The 21,614-nt window shown below is 33.7% G+C and overlaps 1 protein-coding gene and 1 pseudogene across 2 annotated transcripts in view; one reads left to right on the forward strand and one right to left on the reverse strand.

The window, feature by feature from the left end:
* HS2ST1 (heparan sulfate 2-O-sulfotransferase 1) overlaps positions 1-21,614 on the forward strand; it is a 172,121-nt gene that overhangs the window by 123,747 nt on the left and 26,760 nt on the right. For both annotated transcript variants that reach the window (XM_011355592.1, XM_011355590.1), the window contains exon 2: positions 15,039-15,277. In XM_011355592.1, the coding sequence (XP_011353894.1) occupies positions 15,039-15,277 (239 nt within the window). The remainder of the gene's footprint in view (positions 1-15,038; positions 15,278-21,614) is intronic.
* LOC111736833 lies at positions 18,266-18,385 on the reverse strand (annotated as a pseudogene).

Consider the following 21,614-nt stretch of genomic DNA (forward strand, 5'->3'; position numbering starts at 1 on the left):
TCGAAAAGATATATGCACTCTCATGTTCACTGACGCATTATTTACAATACCTATGACATGGAGGCTACCTAGGTGTCCATCAATAGGTGAATGGATAAATAGTATGGTACATATATATAATGGAATATTACTCAGCAATAAAAAAGAATGAAATCACCGTTTACAACAACATGGATGGACCTAGAGAGTATTACGCTACTTTTCAATTCAAGAACAGAAAGGAATGACTCTTTTTGTATCTCAGTACAGACATCAAATGTATATATGTGGCTCCTGTAATTTTGAAAGGCTATGCCAGATGCAACTATTGGGAATAATGTTTTCAATAATGTGGGAGAACTAGCATGTTTATAAGTTAAAGGGAAAAGGCAAGATACAACAGTGTTTATATGTTACAATTACCATTTAATAAAAGCATAGGAAAAAAACAGTAAGGAAATGTCCCCACATATGTACAGTGGTTATGTTTGGATGGTGAGCTATGTTGTTTTTCCTCTTCTTTCTGGTTTTGCAAATCCATCTTTTTCAGGAGTTTATTAGCTTTACAGTAGGAAAAAACTGAATTCAGAAGACCCTAGGGACTCTTTTTATTCAAAAGGGGTTAAGCCCCTATATTGTTGTTTGATGCATGTGGGAATTGTACCTTAAATATTTTAAATCAGAATACTTATGTAACAAAAAAATTTAATATCTTTACAAAGCAATCTAGATCTCCAGATTTCCCCCTCAAGTCTGGCAATTGTCTTGTCAATATCTAATTTAAGACCAATTTTTACTGGGTCGTCCCAGCGTATCCAGTTTGATTTTCAGCAACCCTATTTTTGCACTCATGTATTATTGATTTATGCAATTACAATATTCAATAAAACTAGCATAAACTAATCAGTTAATCAAAAGATGAACTTCATGAAACTAGCAAATTTGTTGTTTATTACTGTATATATGTATATAGTATGTATGCTTTTTGTGGGGAAGTGGGTTCTGGCTTCTTTAAATCATCATTACAGTGGTGAGAGGAGACATTTTGGCCTTATTTCCAGTCTTTCAATAAAGTTTGATGTTAGCTGTAGATTTTTCAAAGATATTCTCTTATCGGTTTCAAGAAGTTCTGTTCCTAGTTTACTGAGATTTTTATTGTGAATGGATGTGGATTTTTGTCAAATGCTTTCTCTGCATGTATTAAGATGATCATATGGTTTTTCTTTTTTTAGCTTGTTAATATAGTGAATTGCATTGATATTTGAATCTTAAACCAACCTTGCATTCTCAAGGGACTCCCAAGTCTTCCAAGGTAAATTCCCAAGTCTCCTAACTCCCAAGACTCTCTCTTAAATTTGTAAGAGTCTGGGTGTCCTAAAAACTGTACCGGTAGGAGCCATTACAAAACATACTAGGACAACACTGGAACCTATATAATACATTTTTGTTAACTATGGTTTATAACTTCCTGTAGGTATCATTCTCCATTTCATCCATAACTAACATATTATGGAAAAATTCTCTGTAGCATAATTTCTCATATTTGGAGGCCATTTTATTTCTAATGGAATCGCAGTTTATTTTATCAATTTTGGCTTTTTTTATTTGTAGCCTAAGTTAAACTGAAAATAATAAATCTAAATAAAACAAAGTGGTTTTAAGGACAATTTAAAAAATTAGAAACAGGTTACTTAATAGGATCTACCAAGATTATTCAAATTCTTAAATTCTTATTTATAATTACAAAAATTGATATTTGCCCATTAAGAGTAAATGATCTATACTCCCCCAGTGAAACTGGAGAAGGTGGTAAGGCAGGAATCTGTATTTTCACAAATCCTTCTAGTCATTCTCATGCATGCTTAAATTAAAAACCACTACTCTATAATATGATGTATGTCAAGCTCTATTGAAATAATGGCAAGTTTTCAGCCTCACTAATTCTAATTTTCAAACAGCTGCTGCATTAGCTTTTAGTTAATGATCTCCAAACCCAGCTGGAGTTGAATCCTAGTTACTTCTTATTCTTTTTACTTACCAGTCAATGGAGCACCAGGTGCAGTTGTTGAAATGTGAAAACAATTCAGCTTTGTAGACAGTATTGGCATTTCTTTCTTGATTTTGAAAATGCTTTAATCTTCTTGGTATGTATTCAGTAGTCAAAACACATCTATTTTAATTGCATTTTGGACTTCTGCTAAAAGTTGGAATTTCTGAATCTTCTTGCCAGTTTAATATTAAAATTAATATTTTAGCTGTATTACAAAGCTTACATATAATTAGTCCCTCATTGTATTTTTCCTTGATTTTCCATTTTAAGAACAATTTTTAAGTCTCATCCTAAATAATTTACTTTCCACCTTTTCCACATCTTCCACATTGTCATATCTTTATTTTTACTTTAAAAAATGCTAGCAGAGATTTATTTTAATCGAATGCGTTCTACAGTAGCAAGGCCCAAATATGTGCTTTGTGAATTACAAAACTCATCAAGCCCTCAAACAGCATTTCAAAGACATCAGTAAAATGTGAAGCAAGGATATATGTCTTATAGCTGCTTTATATGTTGAAATGTACTAACTAGAAATATTAAATGTGGACGATGTGGTCAAAAACACTTAAAATTTTGTTAGTAAGCACATGATTTTGCAGTGATATTGGTAGGATTGTTTTTGGTTGTATTGCACATGTGTTATAGATAGTGTTGATAAAAGAAATCTTTAAAAAGCTGGTGATCTCAAAAGTCTGTTTTGATGTTCTTTAATTTTAACACTACACTTTATACTAGGTATAGCCATATGACTAATGTTTGCCAAGATAGTTAAGAAACTACTGTGCTTTCTTCATTCTGTCTTCCTGTGTCTGCTAGCTGGATGCAGAAGATTTTGAGTTCCTGGAAGAATGTCAAAGTCACAGGAAGGAAGGAGTCCCCGATTCCTTGAATCATTGTGTAAAAGGCCACCTTACCAGCCAGAAACCCTCACACTGGTACTGGAACAAGAACTGCTGTTGTAGTACACGATTGAAATTTTAATTATTCTACTAGCTAATGTTTTCCTAACTTAAACAGTGCCCCTGTGTCTTACAGAGCCTTTATCATCCTGTATGCCCTTTCTCCAAAAACTCAAACCTATGGGTGTATATGGCTGTCCACGAGGCTGACGGGGAACAAATGCCATATTACACTCTCCAATCCAGATTTTTTCTGCTGTTGCTTTTTCTACCCTATCTTCTAGACCTCTTAGACTTATATAACTTTGAAATAAAAGCCCTTGTGAAAATAGACATTTCAACAGACCACCTACATGTTTGATTTCTCAGTTTGAACTTCAATGTAGATTTCCAGATATCCTGAATTCCTTTCTTCTGCCCCACTTGCTGCTTCTGCCCCTAATTCTCAAACTCAATGAATGGCACCGTCTTCTTCCTTAGGACAGAAGCTTAGAGACAACACCTTAACCTCTTCCAATTCCTTCATCAACTTTTTTCACCTAAGCTTCTATTCTATTTACTTATCTCCTACCAGTCCCCAAGCTTCATCCTTATTGCAGTCACCTTCAGGTCTTAGTCCTCACTATGTCTTCAGGCCATTAATACTCAACTGTAAGGGGTATCATGGAGTCTTGCATTATGGAAGTCCCACATGGGATGTTACTTAAAACTCTTCAAAAAGGGCACCACATTGCTTATAGAAGATGTTCTCAAGTATAGTCTGTGGATCTTAGGAGTCCTCAAGACACTTTCAAGGGATTCAAAAAATGGTTTGCAATTGTTTTTGTAATAATTATAAGGTGTTACTTGCATTTTTTACTGGTTGACATTTGCACTCATAATAGAAAAGCAATAGTGGTACCAAATTGTTCTGATAGTCATTGTATTCTTTACCACCATGTACTCACAGTTACCTTGCCGCCCCACCCCACAAAAAAACATTGTCATGTAAGAATATCCTTTAAAAAGCAATCAGTTAACTTTATGAAATCTCGACTATTTAGTACTTGCCTTTTTAAATATTATGTGACAAAATGGAAAGTATACCAAGCACTTCTGTATACCAAAGTACAGTTGGTACTGTATACCAAAGTACAAAGATTGTCTTGAGGAGAAGCACAATATTGTTTGAATTCCAAGGTCAACAAGCTGCTTTTTTCATAGAACACTGTTTTTATTTGAAAGAATGACCAACAGACAAACTATGTTAATTCGGATTTGGGTAGTTGGCAGACATTTTCTGATAAATGAACAAAGTAAACTTGTCACTTCAAGGACAGTATTTGTTAACAGTTTTAAAAAATGTATATCTGCCACCATGAGCATGAGAGTGGTGGTGATATAATGAATGCTGGTTTATTTTTTGGGGGTGTGGGGGAATTGTATAATTTAAATGTGTTAACATTTGTAGGATCTCCATAACTCCATGACCCAGTATTTTCCCAATGATATGGTTTTATATCACATTGAAACCTTTTAAAAGCTAACACTTGTTGAATTTTAGTGTAGTATCAAAAAAGAATACTTGCAGTTATCAACAGAGGCTATTAAAATACTCCTTTTTCCAATTGTATTACAGTAGGAGTCTGATTTTCTTCATAAACTTCAACCCAAATATATGGTAATATTTTGAATGGAGAAGCAGGTATGGGAATACAGTTGTCTTCCATTAAGCTAGATACTTAAAAAGATATGTAAAAATATTTAAAAAGTCACTGTCTTCACTAAAATTTTTTTTGAAAAAATATTTTTGTGAAATGTCATTTTTGCCAACATGCTTTATTATTATTTTTGAACGAACTAAATATTTTAAAAGTTTTATTATTTTTATTTCTAATATAATATTGATAGATATAACCCACAAGAACAAAATCTATTTGGAGTCCTCAATTTTTAAGCATATAAAGAAGTTTTGAGACGAATAAGTTTGAGAACTGCTGACTTAGAGGATACAGTTCATATTCTCAGTATCGTGATGAAGACACTGATCTGCCCACTGTCTACCTCATGTTTTACCTCACCTTTACCCCTTCTCCCATATTCTAAGCTTATCAAGAACCACTTTTAGGGCTTAAATGCACCAATGCAGTATGATGACTCCTTATGCTTTCCTTCTGCCTGAAATTACTTTCTTTTTCTACTCAGAATATACTTTCTTATCTTTCTCAGTCATTTCCTCCATGAGTTCTTTCTAATCTATCCTATTTTGGGGACCTCCATTGCATCTTGTATAAACTTTCATTATAATGTTACGCCACCAAACTCTCCACTGGCCTGCTTCTGTTTCTATTTGTTTGTTTGTTGTTGTTTTTTTCCTAGCTGGTTGGAGCTTGGGGATCTCTGGGTGGAAAGAGTCCTGAAACTCATTATACTGTACTGTAGAAATTGATATCATAGCTTTATGGAATTTATCTAATGGTAATGGACCCCAGAGGTCCCATGGTTTCAGCTCTCATCAATGCAGAGATCCTCTGTACATCATCCACTGGCAGGTCCTTATGCAGCCTCTACATAAAGTATCTCTAGAAACTGATACCTTACCTTCTCCTAAACAGCATATATGTTTACTTTGCACTACTAATTATTCGAAAGTCCATTCTCTCTTGAGCCAGTCTATCTTGTCTTCTGGAATAATACAACAGAAAAGCTACCTCCTTTTCACAATCACTTTTTAAATATTTCAAGATACTTTTAATACTTTTGTGGAATTTCTCTAAGTGTCTTGGGTTTTTTATAAACAGTTCTTTGTGTGGTATTGTTCATCTAGCTCTTCCCATTTTGGAAGCACTCTATTTTGTGTGTGTGCCTAAAATGATACATACTAACCTCGTGTGATTGAATACAGATTTCTTAGGAATTATGCCTTCCTGTGATTTGAGATAGTAATTACTATGGTTAGGAATATAGGCTTTGGTATCAAATAGATTGAGAGTTTGGATTCTGAGCAGAGTCTGAATTTCTATAATAATACCGTATAGGTAATAGGTATAGGGATATTGTAAAAATAAATGAAATAATGAACATTTAAATATGCAACATTGCTTCTAGTCCATAGTAAAGGCCCAATATGTGGAGCAGTTATTACTATAGTTATATGTTTTTCAGTGTAGCCGAAAAATTGTCATAGATTTTTCTAATCAAATAATTTTATTATCAAATTATACTAGTATATTTCTTATTTATCTACTTTTGCCACTATGCAGGCTTTTGTGCCTTCCATCATGGCCCATCTCTACATTTTGAAAACCAGCCCCATTCTTTCAAGGCTCAACTTACTCAGTGTATCTTTTCCAGAAGTTTTCCCCCTCAATTCCTGAATCCAGAAGTATTTTGTTCTTCTCTCCTTTGGCATTAATTATAGTGGCGTTTGTTTGATTTTGTACAAGATGGAAAATGAAAATAGGAATAAATCACTTGAGAAGTTTGTAGAAAAGTGAGGGATGTTTTGAGATGTAATATCTTAGTATAATTTAAAAGGAAACCACATATTTGGTGGACTTCCCACATTCTATCAGAGTATTAATTTCAAGTGATTGAGATATGTGTAGAGAGTAAAGTCTTGAAGTCAGCTCACCTATGATTATTAACTAATATATATATATATTTTAAAGGTACTTGCAAAAAATATAGGTACTTCTACAATATTATCGTGCTGTGTTTAACTGTGTGGCTCTACTCCTTCCTAATACTGGAACAGACTAAATCTCAGATAACCAGTATAATGTGGAGCACAGACCCTGGAGTCAGATTGACCTGAGATGGTATCACATCAGTATTCAGCTGATGATCACTTAACTTCTTTGAGACTCACTTTCCTCATAATAATGGTGCCTCCTAGGGTTGCTTTAGGAATCAAAACATGCGATAATACAAGTACAGTCATGTGCTACTTAACAAAGAGGATACATTCCAAGAAATGCGTCAATTTTGTCATGCAAACATCACACACAAACCTAGATGGTATAGCCTACTACACACCTTGGCTGTATAGTATAGCCTATTGCTCCTCAGCTACAAACCTAAACAGCATGTTACTATACAAAAGAGCCTGAGATGGTGATGATGATGGTGATGGTGATGATGATGTTGATAATGATTAGCTTTAATTCACTAGTTAGCACTTCTAGCACTATGTTAACTAAAAGTAATGAGACTATACATCATGCCTTATTTCTGATCTTAGGAGACAAGCTTTCAGTCTTTCACCACAGAGTATCATGGTAACTGTAATATTTTTGTAGGGGAAGTTCCCCTCTATTACTATATTTCTGAGAGTTTTTATCAGAGACACATGTTCAATTTTGTCATATCTCTTTCCTGTATAGATTGATATGATCATGTGATTTTTTTCTTATTTAGTCAATTAATATGACAGATTACATTGATTTTATATTAAACCTGCTTTGCATCCCTGGAATAAACCCTACTTGGTAATGGTGTATAATTCTTTTTAAATATTGCTGAATTCTATTTGGTAATATTTTGTTAAGGAATATTGGTCTGTAATTTCCTCTTTTTGGTTATGTCTTTGGTTTTGTATCATAGTAATATTAGCTTCATAAAATGAATTAGGAAGTGTTTCCTCTTCTATTTTCTGTAATAGATTGTTTAGAATTGGTATTAATTCTTTAAAGATTTTGTGGAATTTTCTGGTCAACCATCTATGCTTTGGGTTTATTTTACTCTTTTTCTAGATTCTTGAAGTAGGAACTTAGATTGTTAGTTAGAGACCGTTCTTCTCTGATATATGCACATAGTGCTGTAAATTTCCCTTTTAGTCTTGCCTTAGCTGTTTACCACAAATTTTATTTTCCTTTTCATTCACTGCGATATATTTTTAAAAATTTCTCTTGATATTTTTATTTTTTGTCTTTGTTCTTTTTTTGTTGTTCTCAATTTTTTTCTGCATAACTGTGAGTTTTATTTTTTTTAGAATTGCATTTTGATTTATCTATAGTTTTTTTTAGTTTAATGTCATTATATAGCTTTTTTCATGGTTTCTTTATATACATTATATGAATATCACTTGTCATAGTCTACTGATGTCATCATTTTACTAATTCAAGTGAAGTATAGTAAACTTACCTCCATTTACATCCCTATGCTAACTGCCATTTACAATATAATTGTGTTAAATATTTCTTCTTCATACATTTACAATCACATCACACAGCGTTATAATTTTTGCTCTGTCAAACATATTTTTGAAAACTCAGGAGGAAATAGAAAGTTTTTTTGTAGTTACCCACATTTTGACTCTTTCCATTTTTTTGTTTGTTTTTTTTTTCTGGTTTGTTAAGTTTCCTTCTTTTATCCTTTCTTTTTAGAGAACTTCTTTCAGCCAGTCCTTTAGGGTAGATCTACTAGCAATAACCTCTTAATTTTCTCTCATATGAGAATGTCTTATTTTCCTTTTCTTTCCTGAAGATTATTTTCTCTGAGTATAGGATTCTTTTGTTTCAATACTTGAAAAACATTGTGCCACTTCCTTCTGGCTCCATAATTTCTGATGAGAAATCTGCTGTTATTTCTCTTATAAGTATAAGTAAGCACTTCATATTCTCTGGCTGCTTTGAAGATTTTCTTTTTTTCTTTTCGTCTTTAGTTTTCACAAGTTTAGTTATGATGTGTCTTGTCATAGATATCTTTGGTTTATCTTGTTTGGAATTTGTTCAACATTTTGAATCTTTATATCTCTTGCCAAATGGGTAAAGTTTTCAGCCATAATTTCTTTGAGTACTCTTTCAGCCCTGCCTTCTTTCTTCTCTCCTCCCAAGACTCTGTGATATCAGTGTGAGATCTTTTGTTATATCCCACAGTTCTCTGAGGACCTGTTTTTTTCCCCAGTGTATTTTCTCATTATTATTCTGATTGTGTATATCTTCTAGTTCACTGAACTTTTCTCCTTCTCTTCCTTACTCCTATTATCCTATTCAGTGAGCTCTTTATTTTGATTATTTTATTTTTGAATTCTAAAATTTCCATTTGGTTCTTCTTTATATATCTATTTTATTACTGAGCCTATTTGATGAGGCTTTTTTTTTTAAATTTGGTTTAAGCTTGTTCATAATTGTTCTTGAAAGCATTTTATCATAACTGCTTTAAATATTTAGTAATTTTAACATCTCTCATCTTGGTGGTGTCATTTCTTGATTGTCTCTCTTCATTGAGTTTAGATCCACCCGGTTCAAATGTTGATTACTATTCAATTTAAACCTAAACATTTTTGTATTATGTTGACTCTGAATCTTATTTAAACTCTGTTTTAGTTGACATTTTCTACATTAGAAAGGGGTTCTAGTTTGTGGTGGTAGAAGTCTAGGTTTCTCACTTGGCTTCTATCAACACCTGATAGGCTTTTTGTTATGCTGGATAGGGATGGGAGTAGCCTTGTTACACTGGATGATGGTGAATGTCCTGACGCTCCACTATGTCTCCTCTGACAGCACCAAGCAGGGAAGGAAAGGGACTCTCACTGCTGTCATCTAGAAGTGGACATTCAGGCTTCTTCCTCAGTCACCACCAACACTGCAGCAGTGCCTTGTTACTGACTGCCTGGGATGAAAGTCCTGGCTCCCTACTTGGTTTTCTCTGACACTACCTCAACAAGGACATTGAATATTTCATTATAGACTTGTAAGGGTGGAAGTCTAATCCCTAAAAGAAAACTTAAAAAACTTACCACTGTGTTGTTCCTTAAGTCCCCAAAGGCCCTGTCTTCTTCTCTCTACCTTTTAGAGTCTTATGCTAGTCTTATGTACAGTGTCCAGGGTTCTTAGTTATACTTAGCAGGAGGAATAGTGAAACACTTTTCTTGAAGTAGAAATGCTATCAGCTTTTTTTATAGGATGATCCTTGTAAACATACTTGTAGGTTTTAATGATAACACATGCATACTTTGTATACTGCCTGGAAACCACATGTGAAAGCATTTGACAGTGTTCAGAGTTTAGCCTTCAGCCTTCCATATAGAAATTTATTTTGTCAGTCTCCATGGTGATTGAATTCAAGGCGACTCATTCAGGATAAAAATATTTATAAGAAAATGATGTATTCAATCAGACAACTAATTTATTTAATTCATAATGATTACACAATATTATTTCCATAAGGATCAGATAGTGTTTGGCTGGGTAGTACATTCACAGTGAACCATGAAGAAAGAATTAGTTAAATAGTTTCATAAATAGCTTTCTTTTGGTACAACTTTTTTGTTTCCTACTTCTCATTGTGTACACAATTTATAGGCAATAAGTTATTTCTCATAACAGTACTTGGTAATCCATATAACATGAGATTTATGTCTAGAAAATACTAAAAATCTACTTTAGTTCAGATATTTGATGGCATCAAGCTCTTACCGCCCAGCTTTTCTAGGTCTGAAATAAGCATACTTGCCAGAAAGTCCTGACCGGTCGTCAACTTTTGTGCCAAGGCGCCCTCATCCATAAACATTTCTCAGATAGACACACTGCCAGTTTCCTCTGTGGTTTCTCTTTGCCTACAATCCTTACCATGAGTAACCTTTTTTTTTGTATACTTACTAATGCCCTTAGGCAGTTTACTATAAGGCCATGTTGTCCTAGGGTCCATTCTGTTTTTAGGAGTAGTTAATATGGGGTCACCTTTCCTATCCACCCCCACCCTCCCACCTGGCATGCTCATGGTTGGGCTCTAAGAAGAAGCCCTGAAATGCACAAGTCAACCTTTCTGAAGAGAGGGTGCATAGTTTTTATCATATTCACAAAAGACTTCATGACCCCCCAAAATTATTGTGAACCACTAATGCATATTTTTGTCATTTCATTATGCATACATAGTTTAAATCTCTTATAAACAATCTTAGCTTATTATCTACTGATGTTTTGATATTGTGATTGCCAATTTCTATGTTTTCTTCCTATAATTATAAATATTAAAATTTGGTCATTTTTTCTTGATGTTCTTTGCCTTTTACTTTTTTTTTTTACCTATCATCTAACTATCTATATATTTTTTAATTTAACATGCATACGTTTCTATATTAGAAGGCAAGGTAATTTATTGCTCTTTTGTTGTTTTATCCCTTGAGTCCTAAACTGTTATCCACAATACAAAATACTATACCTTTTGAACATTTGCGAACTGCTTATTCTCTGCTGAGACCATTACAAAATTGATCTTTTTGGGGGGAGGGGTATGATCATGGGTTCTTTCATTTCATTCACAAAATGTACAACTTATTCCTCTCTATAAGTCAGTTAATATATTGAACATTTAATTAAATGTTTAAAGAGGAAAGGTGTTACCCAAAACAACAATCTTAATGTTTTCAAAAAAGTATTAAAAGATATGTTGTGGTTAAAAAAAGATCTTTTCTTCAGCTTTTCTTCATTTTTTTCTGTAGTCTGATACATACATCTTAATGATTTAATGCTGTATAGAATTACTTTAGTATATTTAATGCAATGTTTTAACAGCTTGATCATTATATTTTTTCAAGAAATGAGACCTTTAATGCACTGTCAATGAAGAAATAGGTAGTTATTACTATTACGAATGGTCTTTTAAAAGACCCGAGTTTATTGATAATCTGCCACATGGAAAAGTTCATTGAGTTGGAATATGTGCCACTTTGAACAGGAGCCTAGAAGAGCATGAACTGCCATGGAGTTCAGTGTCGATCTACAGTGTTGCGCATATTAGTGCCAGTGGTGCCTGTGCCTGGCCTGCCTGTGATTTCATGACTCTCAGAACATACCCCGTGTTATTGGAGGCTGTACATTTTGTGGCGGTTCTGAAATAGCTTTCATTGCAGAGACTATATAATTCACTACTCAAACATGAAAAAACATTACTTCAAAATGCATCCTAAGTATTTTAAATATACTGCCTACATTCTCTGCACAATAAATGTGTTGTAATAAAGCTCCCCATTGATTTGAGTCTCAGAAGAAGTTGTAATAACTATATTCAGAGTTTTTTTGTATTTTTACAAAAATACAAAAGACTTCATGACCCCCCAAAATTATCGTGAACCACTAATGCATATTTTTGTCGTTTCATTGTGCATACATAGTTTAAATCTCTTATAAACAATCTTAGCTTAAAAAAGTTAAAAAAAGAAATTGGAATTATCAAATACTTGGTAAGTAAAGAATATGGCCATGTTGCAAATTGTCTTACTGGTTTTACGTATCGTCACATGAGAAGAGAGATAGTAATTTATCATTAACAGTAGTTGTTATTGTTCAACTAGCTGAGATTCGATGTTATAAACATATTTACTAACAAAAATTTTCTTAATTTTCTAAACTTTTACCTTTTATGTTGTTTTAGGCATAACACTATGTTAATAACTATTCTTTTTGTTTAAGCAAAGTAAAAACACTGCTGAAAAATAGAAAATGCCTATAAATATATTATTTGAATGAGGAAAGTAGTGACTCCATATTTGTACCTTTTCATAATCTAAGAAAATTTTAAAAATTATGTGATACACAACTCATATAATTTAATACACATAATGAACCAAAAACAATGATTAATTCTTAAAACATGTTAGTTTTGTGCTCTAGCTAGAGTTTTAGCATCTTAAAAAGTAAAATATCCACAGACTAAATGACTTATTTTAAAAAATATTTTTAATTAACTAATTTTCAAAACAATTATTGGGCATATGAAAATTTTAAGTAGAAAGGATAATTATTAAAACTGTTAATATTGCAGTTTTTCTTTAATCATTATGTCTTCTGTAGGTAAAATGGATACCATTTATGAAATAACACATAAAATCTTCTTTTCTATATACTTGATTTCAGAAAAACTAGTGAAAATAAATTCAGCATTGTTGCTTGTAGGTGAATCTTAATTTAAAAGGCAATTTGTGCATATCTGGGCTGCTAGAGAAAGCCCTCATCCTTCTGTCAGCACTTGAATGGCAACAACACTATTTTATTTCTCTTAGGAAAAGGAGTGTGTGTGGACAGAACCATACCATAGTAGTTTCAGACTATGATGACAGTTTGAAGTTGTTTGGAAGATAAGGTTCCTTTAAAATTATTGAAATAATAATGTATGTAGGCTTTCAGTAAATACTTGCTGAAATTAAATTGAGACTACTTCCAAATCCTATGTAGAAGATTACAGCATCATGCATTACCTTGATTTATAGGTTCATTTGGAAAACACTGTCAATTTATAAAATGTAGTATGAGCTTCTTAAAAGTCTGTCTTAGTTCCTTTTCCTTTTTCTCTCTATTTCTTCTTAGCCCTTTTCTATGGATTGTCTTTTTCTAATGGCTTCTTAAATGTTGGTATTTCCCAAGATTCTGTTCTAGGGTCTCCTTTCATGCTACATGTTCTAGGTCAGCAGTCCCCAACTTTCTGGCACCAGGGACCGGTGCTCCTAGGAGAATCTAATGCCTGATGATCTGAAGTAGAGCTGAGATGGTGATGCTTGAGCTAGAAAGCGGCTGCAAATAGAGGCGAAGCTTTGGTCACTCACCTGCCACTCAGCTCCTGCTGTGCGGCCCGGTTCCTAACAGGACACAGACCGGTACTGGTCCAAGGCCCCGGAGTTGGGGACCCCTGATCTAGATTATCTAGGCAATTTCACCCATTCCCTTGTTTTTTGCCAGATGTCTTTCTTCTACTTGAACCTTTATTCTCAGCTCTCAACCTAATATGCCCAGTTATCTACATCAATACCTCCTGAATGTGCTAGGCAATCCAACAGTGTGTTGGATATTAAGTTCATCTCTTTCTCGCCATATTTCCAACCAGCTCTCCCAAGGGCGGCGGGGAAGACCCACACATATGCATATACATAGAGAACACAGGTACTTCTGCTTTTGTTTGGAAAGCCTGCCACTAATGAGCAGCAGGCCTGGAACTTTAATCCAAGTCTTTGAGTGTGACTCTTCAGCTCCGCATGGTGACCATAATTTCTGAACCAAAATTTAAGATTCATGGTCCAACAGTATTTGAAGCCTAAAGTTGTTATTGTATTATTGCACCTAGTGCTTTTTCATATCACTTTATTAAATCATGGATATCATGGTAGGCAAGCACTAATAACAACGCATACGCATATAATATAAAGTTGCACTTGTGATAAATGCAAGATATGTAGTAGGAGGTATTGTTTATACATACATTATGTGTGTGATTTGATCTAGTTGGGGAGATCAGATGCTGCTTCCCTTGCAAGTGATGATTAAACTCATAGTGAAGGGTGAGGAATTCAACAGGCAGGGATGGGAGAGTGTTCAAGGTAGGTTTAACAGCTAACACAAAGATCTGGTCATAGTAGGTGCATACTTTGTGTGAGCACCTGTTTCTGTGCAAAGCAATTTGCAATCTTGTTAGAGATTTTCCACTCATTTCTTCCTTCCTTCTTTCTTGCTTTCTTATTCTATAAAAATACTTGAAACTGAAGTTTATATTAGAGAGTAGTAGAAAGTAAAATGTAACTTCTTTTTAAACTACATGGCAGACAGATGTGAATTAGAGAAATCATGAGATTTAAGGAACAAACATAGCGAGGACTTACCTATAATGCAACACCAACAAGAAAAAGGTTTTGTGATGGTTCGTTTCTACTCTTGTTACCTAAAATTACACCAACATTTATAATCACTGCCCTTCTACATTTTGGTAAACCAGGGAATAACTAATTCCTAAGTAATAAATTTCAAAACTTTTGATTAAATTTTAAGTGACTTATTTTCTAACTGCATTTTTTACTTGAAGTTTAGTATTTCGTATACTCTTTCTTTGTGTTTGAGAATTGGTTCAGGCTGTAGACATTCTATTAGAATGTAGAGTGACTTCTGAATTACACCGAAGAACTCTCTGGTCTGTGGTATTCTAAATTTGATGACCATTAATTCCTTGGTTCTATTTTATATGCATGTGTATTATTCTTCAAAGGTAGTTCTGAAGTTTTAGTCCTTAGAACATTTCTTCAACTTCTTTTACCCACTTCTTGAAAAGGAAAATTATATTTCAGAAATAGGAATTGTTTTCAGTGCTTTATAACTTATAGTGTCTTTAAAAACTGAGTTCATACCTGTTTTTCTTTACAGAAAGGGCTATTGCAAGACATGAAGTCCGAGAAATTGAGCAGCGACATACGATGGATGGCCCTCGACAAGATGTAGCTTTAGATGAGGAAGAGGACATGGTGATCATTTATAACAGAGTCCCCAAAACTGCAAGCACCTCTTTTACCAATATTGCCTATGACCTGTGTGCAAAGAATAAATACCATGTTCTTCACATCAACACTACCAAAAATAATCCAGTGATGTCACTACAAGATCAGGTAAACACCACTTAAGGAATGCATAAATGTTTTCTGGCATTTCCTCACTCAAATTTTGTATCTCAAGGGGACAAAGCATTTTAAGGGATATGTGTGCTGATCCTAATGAATTATAAGTCTCCTGGAGGAAGGGATCAACCAAACTTTTTAATAATTTTACACTCTTCACAGTATTTGATGCATTTCCTTGCATATGAAATATTTGTGAAATAAATAAATAGCTCGAATTTTTGAAGAGAAAATTGATATTCTTCAGTGTGGCATCCTTTTAAAAATATGAAATATTAGCAAGATACTGTGCAATAAAAATCATTATATTGTCTCAACTTATTATAGAGAAATTTTCATTTGATGGATACCTGTATTCTGTATGGCTCAATTTTGTGACACAATCCTCCTGAATTTCATCTTATTTTTACTAGTAGTTCATATAAATATTAGCTATAATCTCCTGGAAAACGGATTGTGACTAATATTTTAACATAATCTTATCTTTTAAGTTGTCAAGAAAATTTAGATAAACAGATGGATAGATAATTTTATGGAATAGTTTTAAGAAAGATGGAGGAAATCATCTCATGAAATGAAATTTAATCATCTTTAGCAGTAGTAGCACACATTTCTCTACATCTGGAGTTCTAGCTATAATTATAAATAAATAAAGTCCTTTCTACAGATATTGAAGGGTATTAGATCCCATGGGAAGAAAAGTTAATATTTGAAAATACTATCTAGGCTTAAATACCATATTGGGGTAGCCTTATTAGAAATGTATTTGTGATAGTCATATAGTTAGAATGTATTATTTGAAAACAGCTGAACTTGTTTTATTGTTGCAGAATTGACTATTATCCCATTATTTAGCATACCTATAACCCTTACTCTGAAGAAAGAAAATAGCATTGATTCGCTTTCTTGCTAGAAAGCTGTCTGTAAAGGCCAATAGTATATGGCATATCATCTGCCCATATAATACATGACTCTCTGCAGTATCCTCAGTTACTCTTTTTTGTAGAACATCTGTCAGCCAAACCAAATAACACATCTATACTCGAGAAGAAACATGAACTTGTTTAGCTAAGTGGGTCATAAAAACTATTCATTATGTAATATTGTGTATCTCAAAGGCAAGTATCCTAAATAATCAGTTATTATACAGATTTTGAATCTGTTTGCATGAGGCTTTTCTGAATATATCTTGGTTTAAAAGGGACATTTCTTAATGCTGATATAATTTTAGATTTCTTCAATAATATTTTTTAGAACAATAAAGTTAGCTTGCTTTTTCAATTTTTAGGATTTTTTTACAAAGTTTTTTACAAAGACTTTACAAAGTCCAGCATTACAAAGTTGTCTGACAGCTACAAGATGTCTGACAATGACATCGACTATTTTTTTCAGGAAATATTAATCTACAGAAACTCACCACACATGACATTTATTAGTATCACATAGTGATACCTTTTCCCGGTTACATTTGGATGAGACAAAGCTTCTGTTTTTCTTTCAATCGCTTGTTAATTTTATCTATATCTATATCTACCTATCTATCTATATCTATATTGATGTCAATATAGATATCTATCTATATCTATGTATAGATAGATATCTATATTGACATCAATATAGATAGATATCTATATTGATGTCAATATAGATATCTATCTATATCTATATTGATATCAATATAGATATCTATCTCAATATAGATATTGATATCAATATAGATATTGAGATAGATAGGTAGATATAGATATATATCGATATATATCTATATATATGTAAAACCAGCAGGAGAAGCATAAATACTATCTTAAAAGCAGTTGGATTACATAATGAACAATACTTAAAACATGTTTGTATGGGGCAGAATAGAGGAATAGTCTTACTCATTAGCTGACATACTTCAAAATGTCAACTGGTAGTTCAGAATCTGATCTTAATTAGGAATGGCTTGTATGCCAGGTGTTCTCTAATATACCATATCTAATTTGTTTACTGGTCTCTTGTTCTATATTGAAGCAGTTGTTCAAACAATTCATACTTACTGCTTCTCTTTCCTTTGCATGACATATTAGATAACATTTTTATTTCACTTTCAATCTAATAAACTTCATTTAAATGTAAACTTCTAAATATATCAGATGCCTTGAAAATATTTTTTAAAATATTCCCTGAACCCTATTTTGTATAACATACTTTGATTTTAATACCATATTTTGTTCTTGTGTGCTATTCTCAACTGCTTTATTATTCAAATAAGAATTAAATGACCTATTTTGCTCTTCTTTCTTCTCTGAGAAATACTATCTAATCAATATGACTGAAGTGAGGTTTAAAAAATGAGATTCTAATTAAATCTGCTATTGTCCCAGTCTTTCATTTAAAGCCCAGTTTACTCATAAAAATATTTTGGTATATGTATAACAGGTGACCACACTCTGTTTCCTTACCTTCCAACCTCAGCAGTCCAGTTTGCTTAACATGTGCCTTTAGCCTCAGCTCTTACCAAGACTTATTTTGTACATACTGTACTAGCCATTGTACTAAACCGTTTACATGGATAATTCTCTCAAAAATTTTAGAGACAAAGCCTAAATATTTTTGTCCTATATAAAACTCTTCAATGTATAATAGTTATGCATATTCTGCTATTTTAAAAACAGTTGTCAACTCTACTTTTAAGTTTTCATTTATTTATTGAGTATGTAATATATACAGAGATTGTGTTACAAGTTGGGGGGTGGGTAATACCAAAGAAATAAAAAGCAAGGCCACATCTTTCAGGGAGCTTTTTTATAATTTACTTGGAAATGTAAAACATAGATGCAGGAACTATGAGGACTGTTCAAAGAAAACATCAATATGTGGTATTCTCACCAAAATTTTTTTTTTTTTTTTTAGATGAGGCAACCCTTGGTTGACCTCACAGATTGCAAGGACCTTGTCAGTTTACAATCCCTTTTTTTTTTTTAATTTTACTTTTTACGCCTACGGCACACCTGTCTTCCTATGTGGTCTCCCATCCAAGTACTAACCAGGTCCGACCCTGCTTATCTTCCAAGGTCAGGTGAGATAGGGCTTGTTCAGGGTAGCATGGCCATAGACTCACCAAAATATTTAACCTGAACCTCATCTTGAGGAAACAGGCAAATCCATGTTGTAGAACATTTTCTAGAACAACTATTCTGAGTTCTTCTAAAATGTCAATATCATGATAACCAAAAAAGTCAGGGTTGAAGGTAAAGTTGAGACAATCTTCTCTAGACTAGAGAAGGCAAAAGAGACATGATAACCAAATGTAAGGTGTGGTCCGTGACTGGATCCTCGATCACAGATGTTTGCTACTTGCTTTCAAATAATTCAGGAAAAATTAAGAATGTGTGTGTGTGTGTGTGTGTGTGTGTGTATGTGTGTGTATGTGTGTACACATGTGGAGGCAGGGAAAAGATACACAAAAATGGCAAAATGTCGACAGTGAATCTTGGTGAAGAGTATACAGATGTTGACTGTACAGTTCTTTCAACTTTTCTATAGATTAGAAATTTTTCAAAATTAAGAAGTTGGGATAAAATAAGAGGAAAAGTTAGAACAAGGAGATGAAAAGGTAAACATTTGAGGATATAAGGCATGAGAAGACTGAGTAATAAGAAAAAGGTTGATTCAGTCATGAGAATAGTATTTTTGAGATGGACTTTACTCAGTTAATAGATAGGAATTGACAGAAAACAGGTCCTCAATCAGCTCTTCTAGCTGGAAAATGAAGTTTTTTCTAATACCATAAAAATATCTTTACATTAGAATACATCTTGTCTTTAAAGTAACTATTTCAAATAGGTTTAAGTGGCAGCATCTTTTATGATGTTTCTTAATTCTTTTCTGCTCTCATATGTTTAAGTCTGTGATCGTAATTAACCCCATTCTGTTAAGACATTGGAAATACCCAGAATTTGCATTCTCTGGGGGACAACATAGTAATTGCGTTTCCTTTTAATTTACTGTTTAGCTGACTTCTGGTCATTTGCTTTAGAGCCCATGGTCTGATATTAGTTGCAGATACTGCTTTTTCAGCACAGCACTTTAGATAGGTAGAGTACATCTCTACCTCTTTGTATGCTAATCACCAATTGAAATGCAGATTCTAATTCAGAAAGACTAAGATGGAGCCTGATATTCTGAATTTCTAAAAGCTTCTATGAGTTCTAAAACTCTTCAGAAGGTAATCTGAAACCGGCTCTTATATGTAGGGGGCAGGGAGAGATGAAGAAGGCAGACCACTCCAGCTTGGTAGGTGGCATGTGTAATATCAAGGGAACTTATGAGGCTTGTCTTGGGCAATCATAAGACTAGTAATTTTCCACACCCACTCACCAAATCTTAAAAATCGATATAGAGTTCTTAACTGGGGTCAGTCACATATACAGGGGGCCTTAAGTAGGTGTAGTCATTCACACAATCCAGATAATCTCATTACATTATTGTCTCAAGGCTGTGTACTTGAGCAGCTTCTAGCACAGAGAAGGCAAATGGAGCACACTTTCCAAGCACAGGAGAGAGAATGGGAGCTTCCAGTTGCACCCATCCATCTGTGGGTCAAAACCAGCAGCCACATCTTCTTGATGACCTTCCCTGACAGCTTCCACTTGATGTCAAAACTAAAGCTTCTGGGCCTTGAACCACATTTTGAATAACAAACAACTAGAACATGATTTTCAGTGGGGTTACAGGAAGATGCATATTATAATTTTCTTGGATAAAAGGACTTACCTTTAAATTGATATTCCTACCTCCTCTGCAGAATCCAAATTCCTTTCCTAGGCCAACCTGCCCTTTTTAATAAAGCCCTCGTCTATTGCTCTGACCTTTTAGCCAGTCCTAGCCACACTTGGCCTTTCAGTTCATTGAATGCACCAAGCCTTTCCCACTTCAAGACCTCTGCACTTACCATTTCTTCTTAATGTGCATTTCTCCTGGCTTCTCACAATTTGCTTTATGCTATCTATTTAAATTTTCAGCTTAAAATACATTCTCTTAGAAAAACCTTGTTTGGTCATTCTATATATTAAATACCTCTTCCAAGTTATTGTGTTCCTGCACTCTTTTTATGTCTTTCCTATTACTGTTCGTTTATCGTCTGTCTTTTCCTCTAGTATAAGCTCTTTAAGGGCAGGAACCTTATCTGTCTTGTTCAGTCCTGTTTCCCCTGTGTTTAAGAACAGTGCCTGAGGCATAGTAGATACCCCATAAATTTTTTGTTAAATGAATGAATGAACGAACCAGCCAACTTAGATTCTGAAAGTAGTACTTGGCTGAGCATAATATCATGATGATAATTACTGGCAGAGTGAACCCCTCTGATGATGGTAGTGATATGATCTACCCTTAACCTCTGGTGATTTGGAACACCCTCACCCCCTTTCTACAAAAAAAGGGTTGAACAACACAGTTCTGAACTTTAGTGAAGATGTTATGTTCTATTACTGTTGAACCTTTTATTTTTATCTATTACTCAGTTTTCCTCTTTGTGTAGAAAACTTCCTCTCTAGTTTAGTCTCATAAAACTACCCATGCTGTACAATGAATGTTTATTTTAAGTATATGCATGAGTAGGAGTTTGGTATATAGTAATTACCCAACTTAATAATAGTATTTATTCAATAGGTAGTAATTACAAAGTTGGGATTTGGCCAGGATGTTCAGAATGGCATTCCTACTTTTAGATAGTGTAACAAGTTCTTTTGTGATTGTAGATAATCGTACTATTGAGATTAATCTTTTTAAGAATGTAGGTCTAGATACACAGTTAGCGAGATGGTGCTTTCTTAGCTTTTTCCTATAGTACTGGTTCAGGTCTGATTCAACTAGCAAATAAATCACAATACCACCCCCTACATTGCTTGTGTTTTCCCTATAGGTATTTTCTGATTACTTGCTAGCCTGACTCTGCTTCAGTTATAAAATCTTATGAAATTCACAGTTTAGGATCTGCTCCAGGCCAGCCATATAAACATCTCTTTTCATCTACCATATTTAACTACTGCTTCTGAAACATCCTCGATAACCTATTTCAAATCAGAATATGGAAATTCTCTTTCTTCTTACCAAGCTAGAGTTTTCAGTGTCTTCGGTTTCCTTAAATTCATTTAATGCTGTTAGTTATCACTTTATCTTTCCTTAGTGCCAAGTATAGTCAGTAAGAATTCATAAAATGAACCGAGTAGCTTGCTCACCTAATCTCCATTTCCTCTTACTCCTCTGTATTCCAGAGCTTTATCTTGAGATCTTGGGTAGAATGCTTCACTGTAGAGGAAAACCAGAAGAAAAAAACTGAAAGACA

The sequence above is a fragment of the Pteropus vampyrus genome, unplaced genomic scaffold, assembly GCF_000151845.1.
Source record: "Pteropus vampyrus isolate Shadow unplaced genomic scaffold, Pvam_2.0 Scaffold22, whole genome shotgun sequence".
In the NCBI taxonomy this organism is placed as follows: domain Eukaryota; kingdom Metazoa; phylum Chordata; class Mammalia; order Chiroptera; family Pteropodidae; genus Pteropus; species Pteropus vampyrus.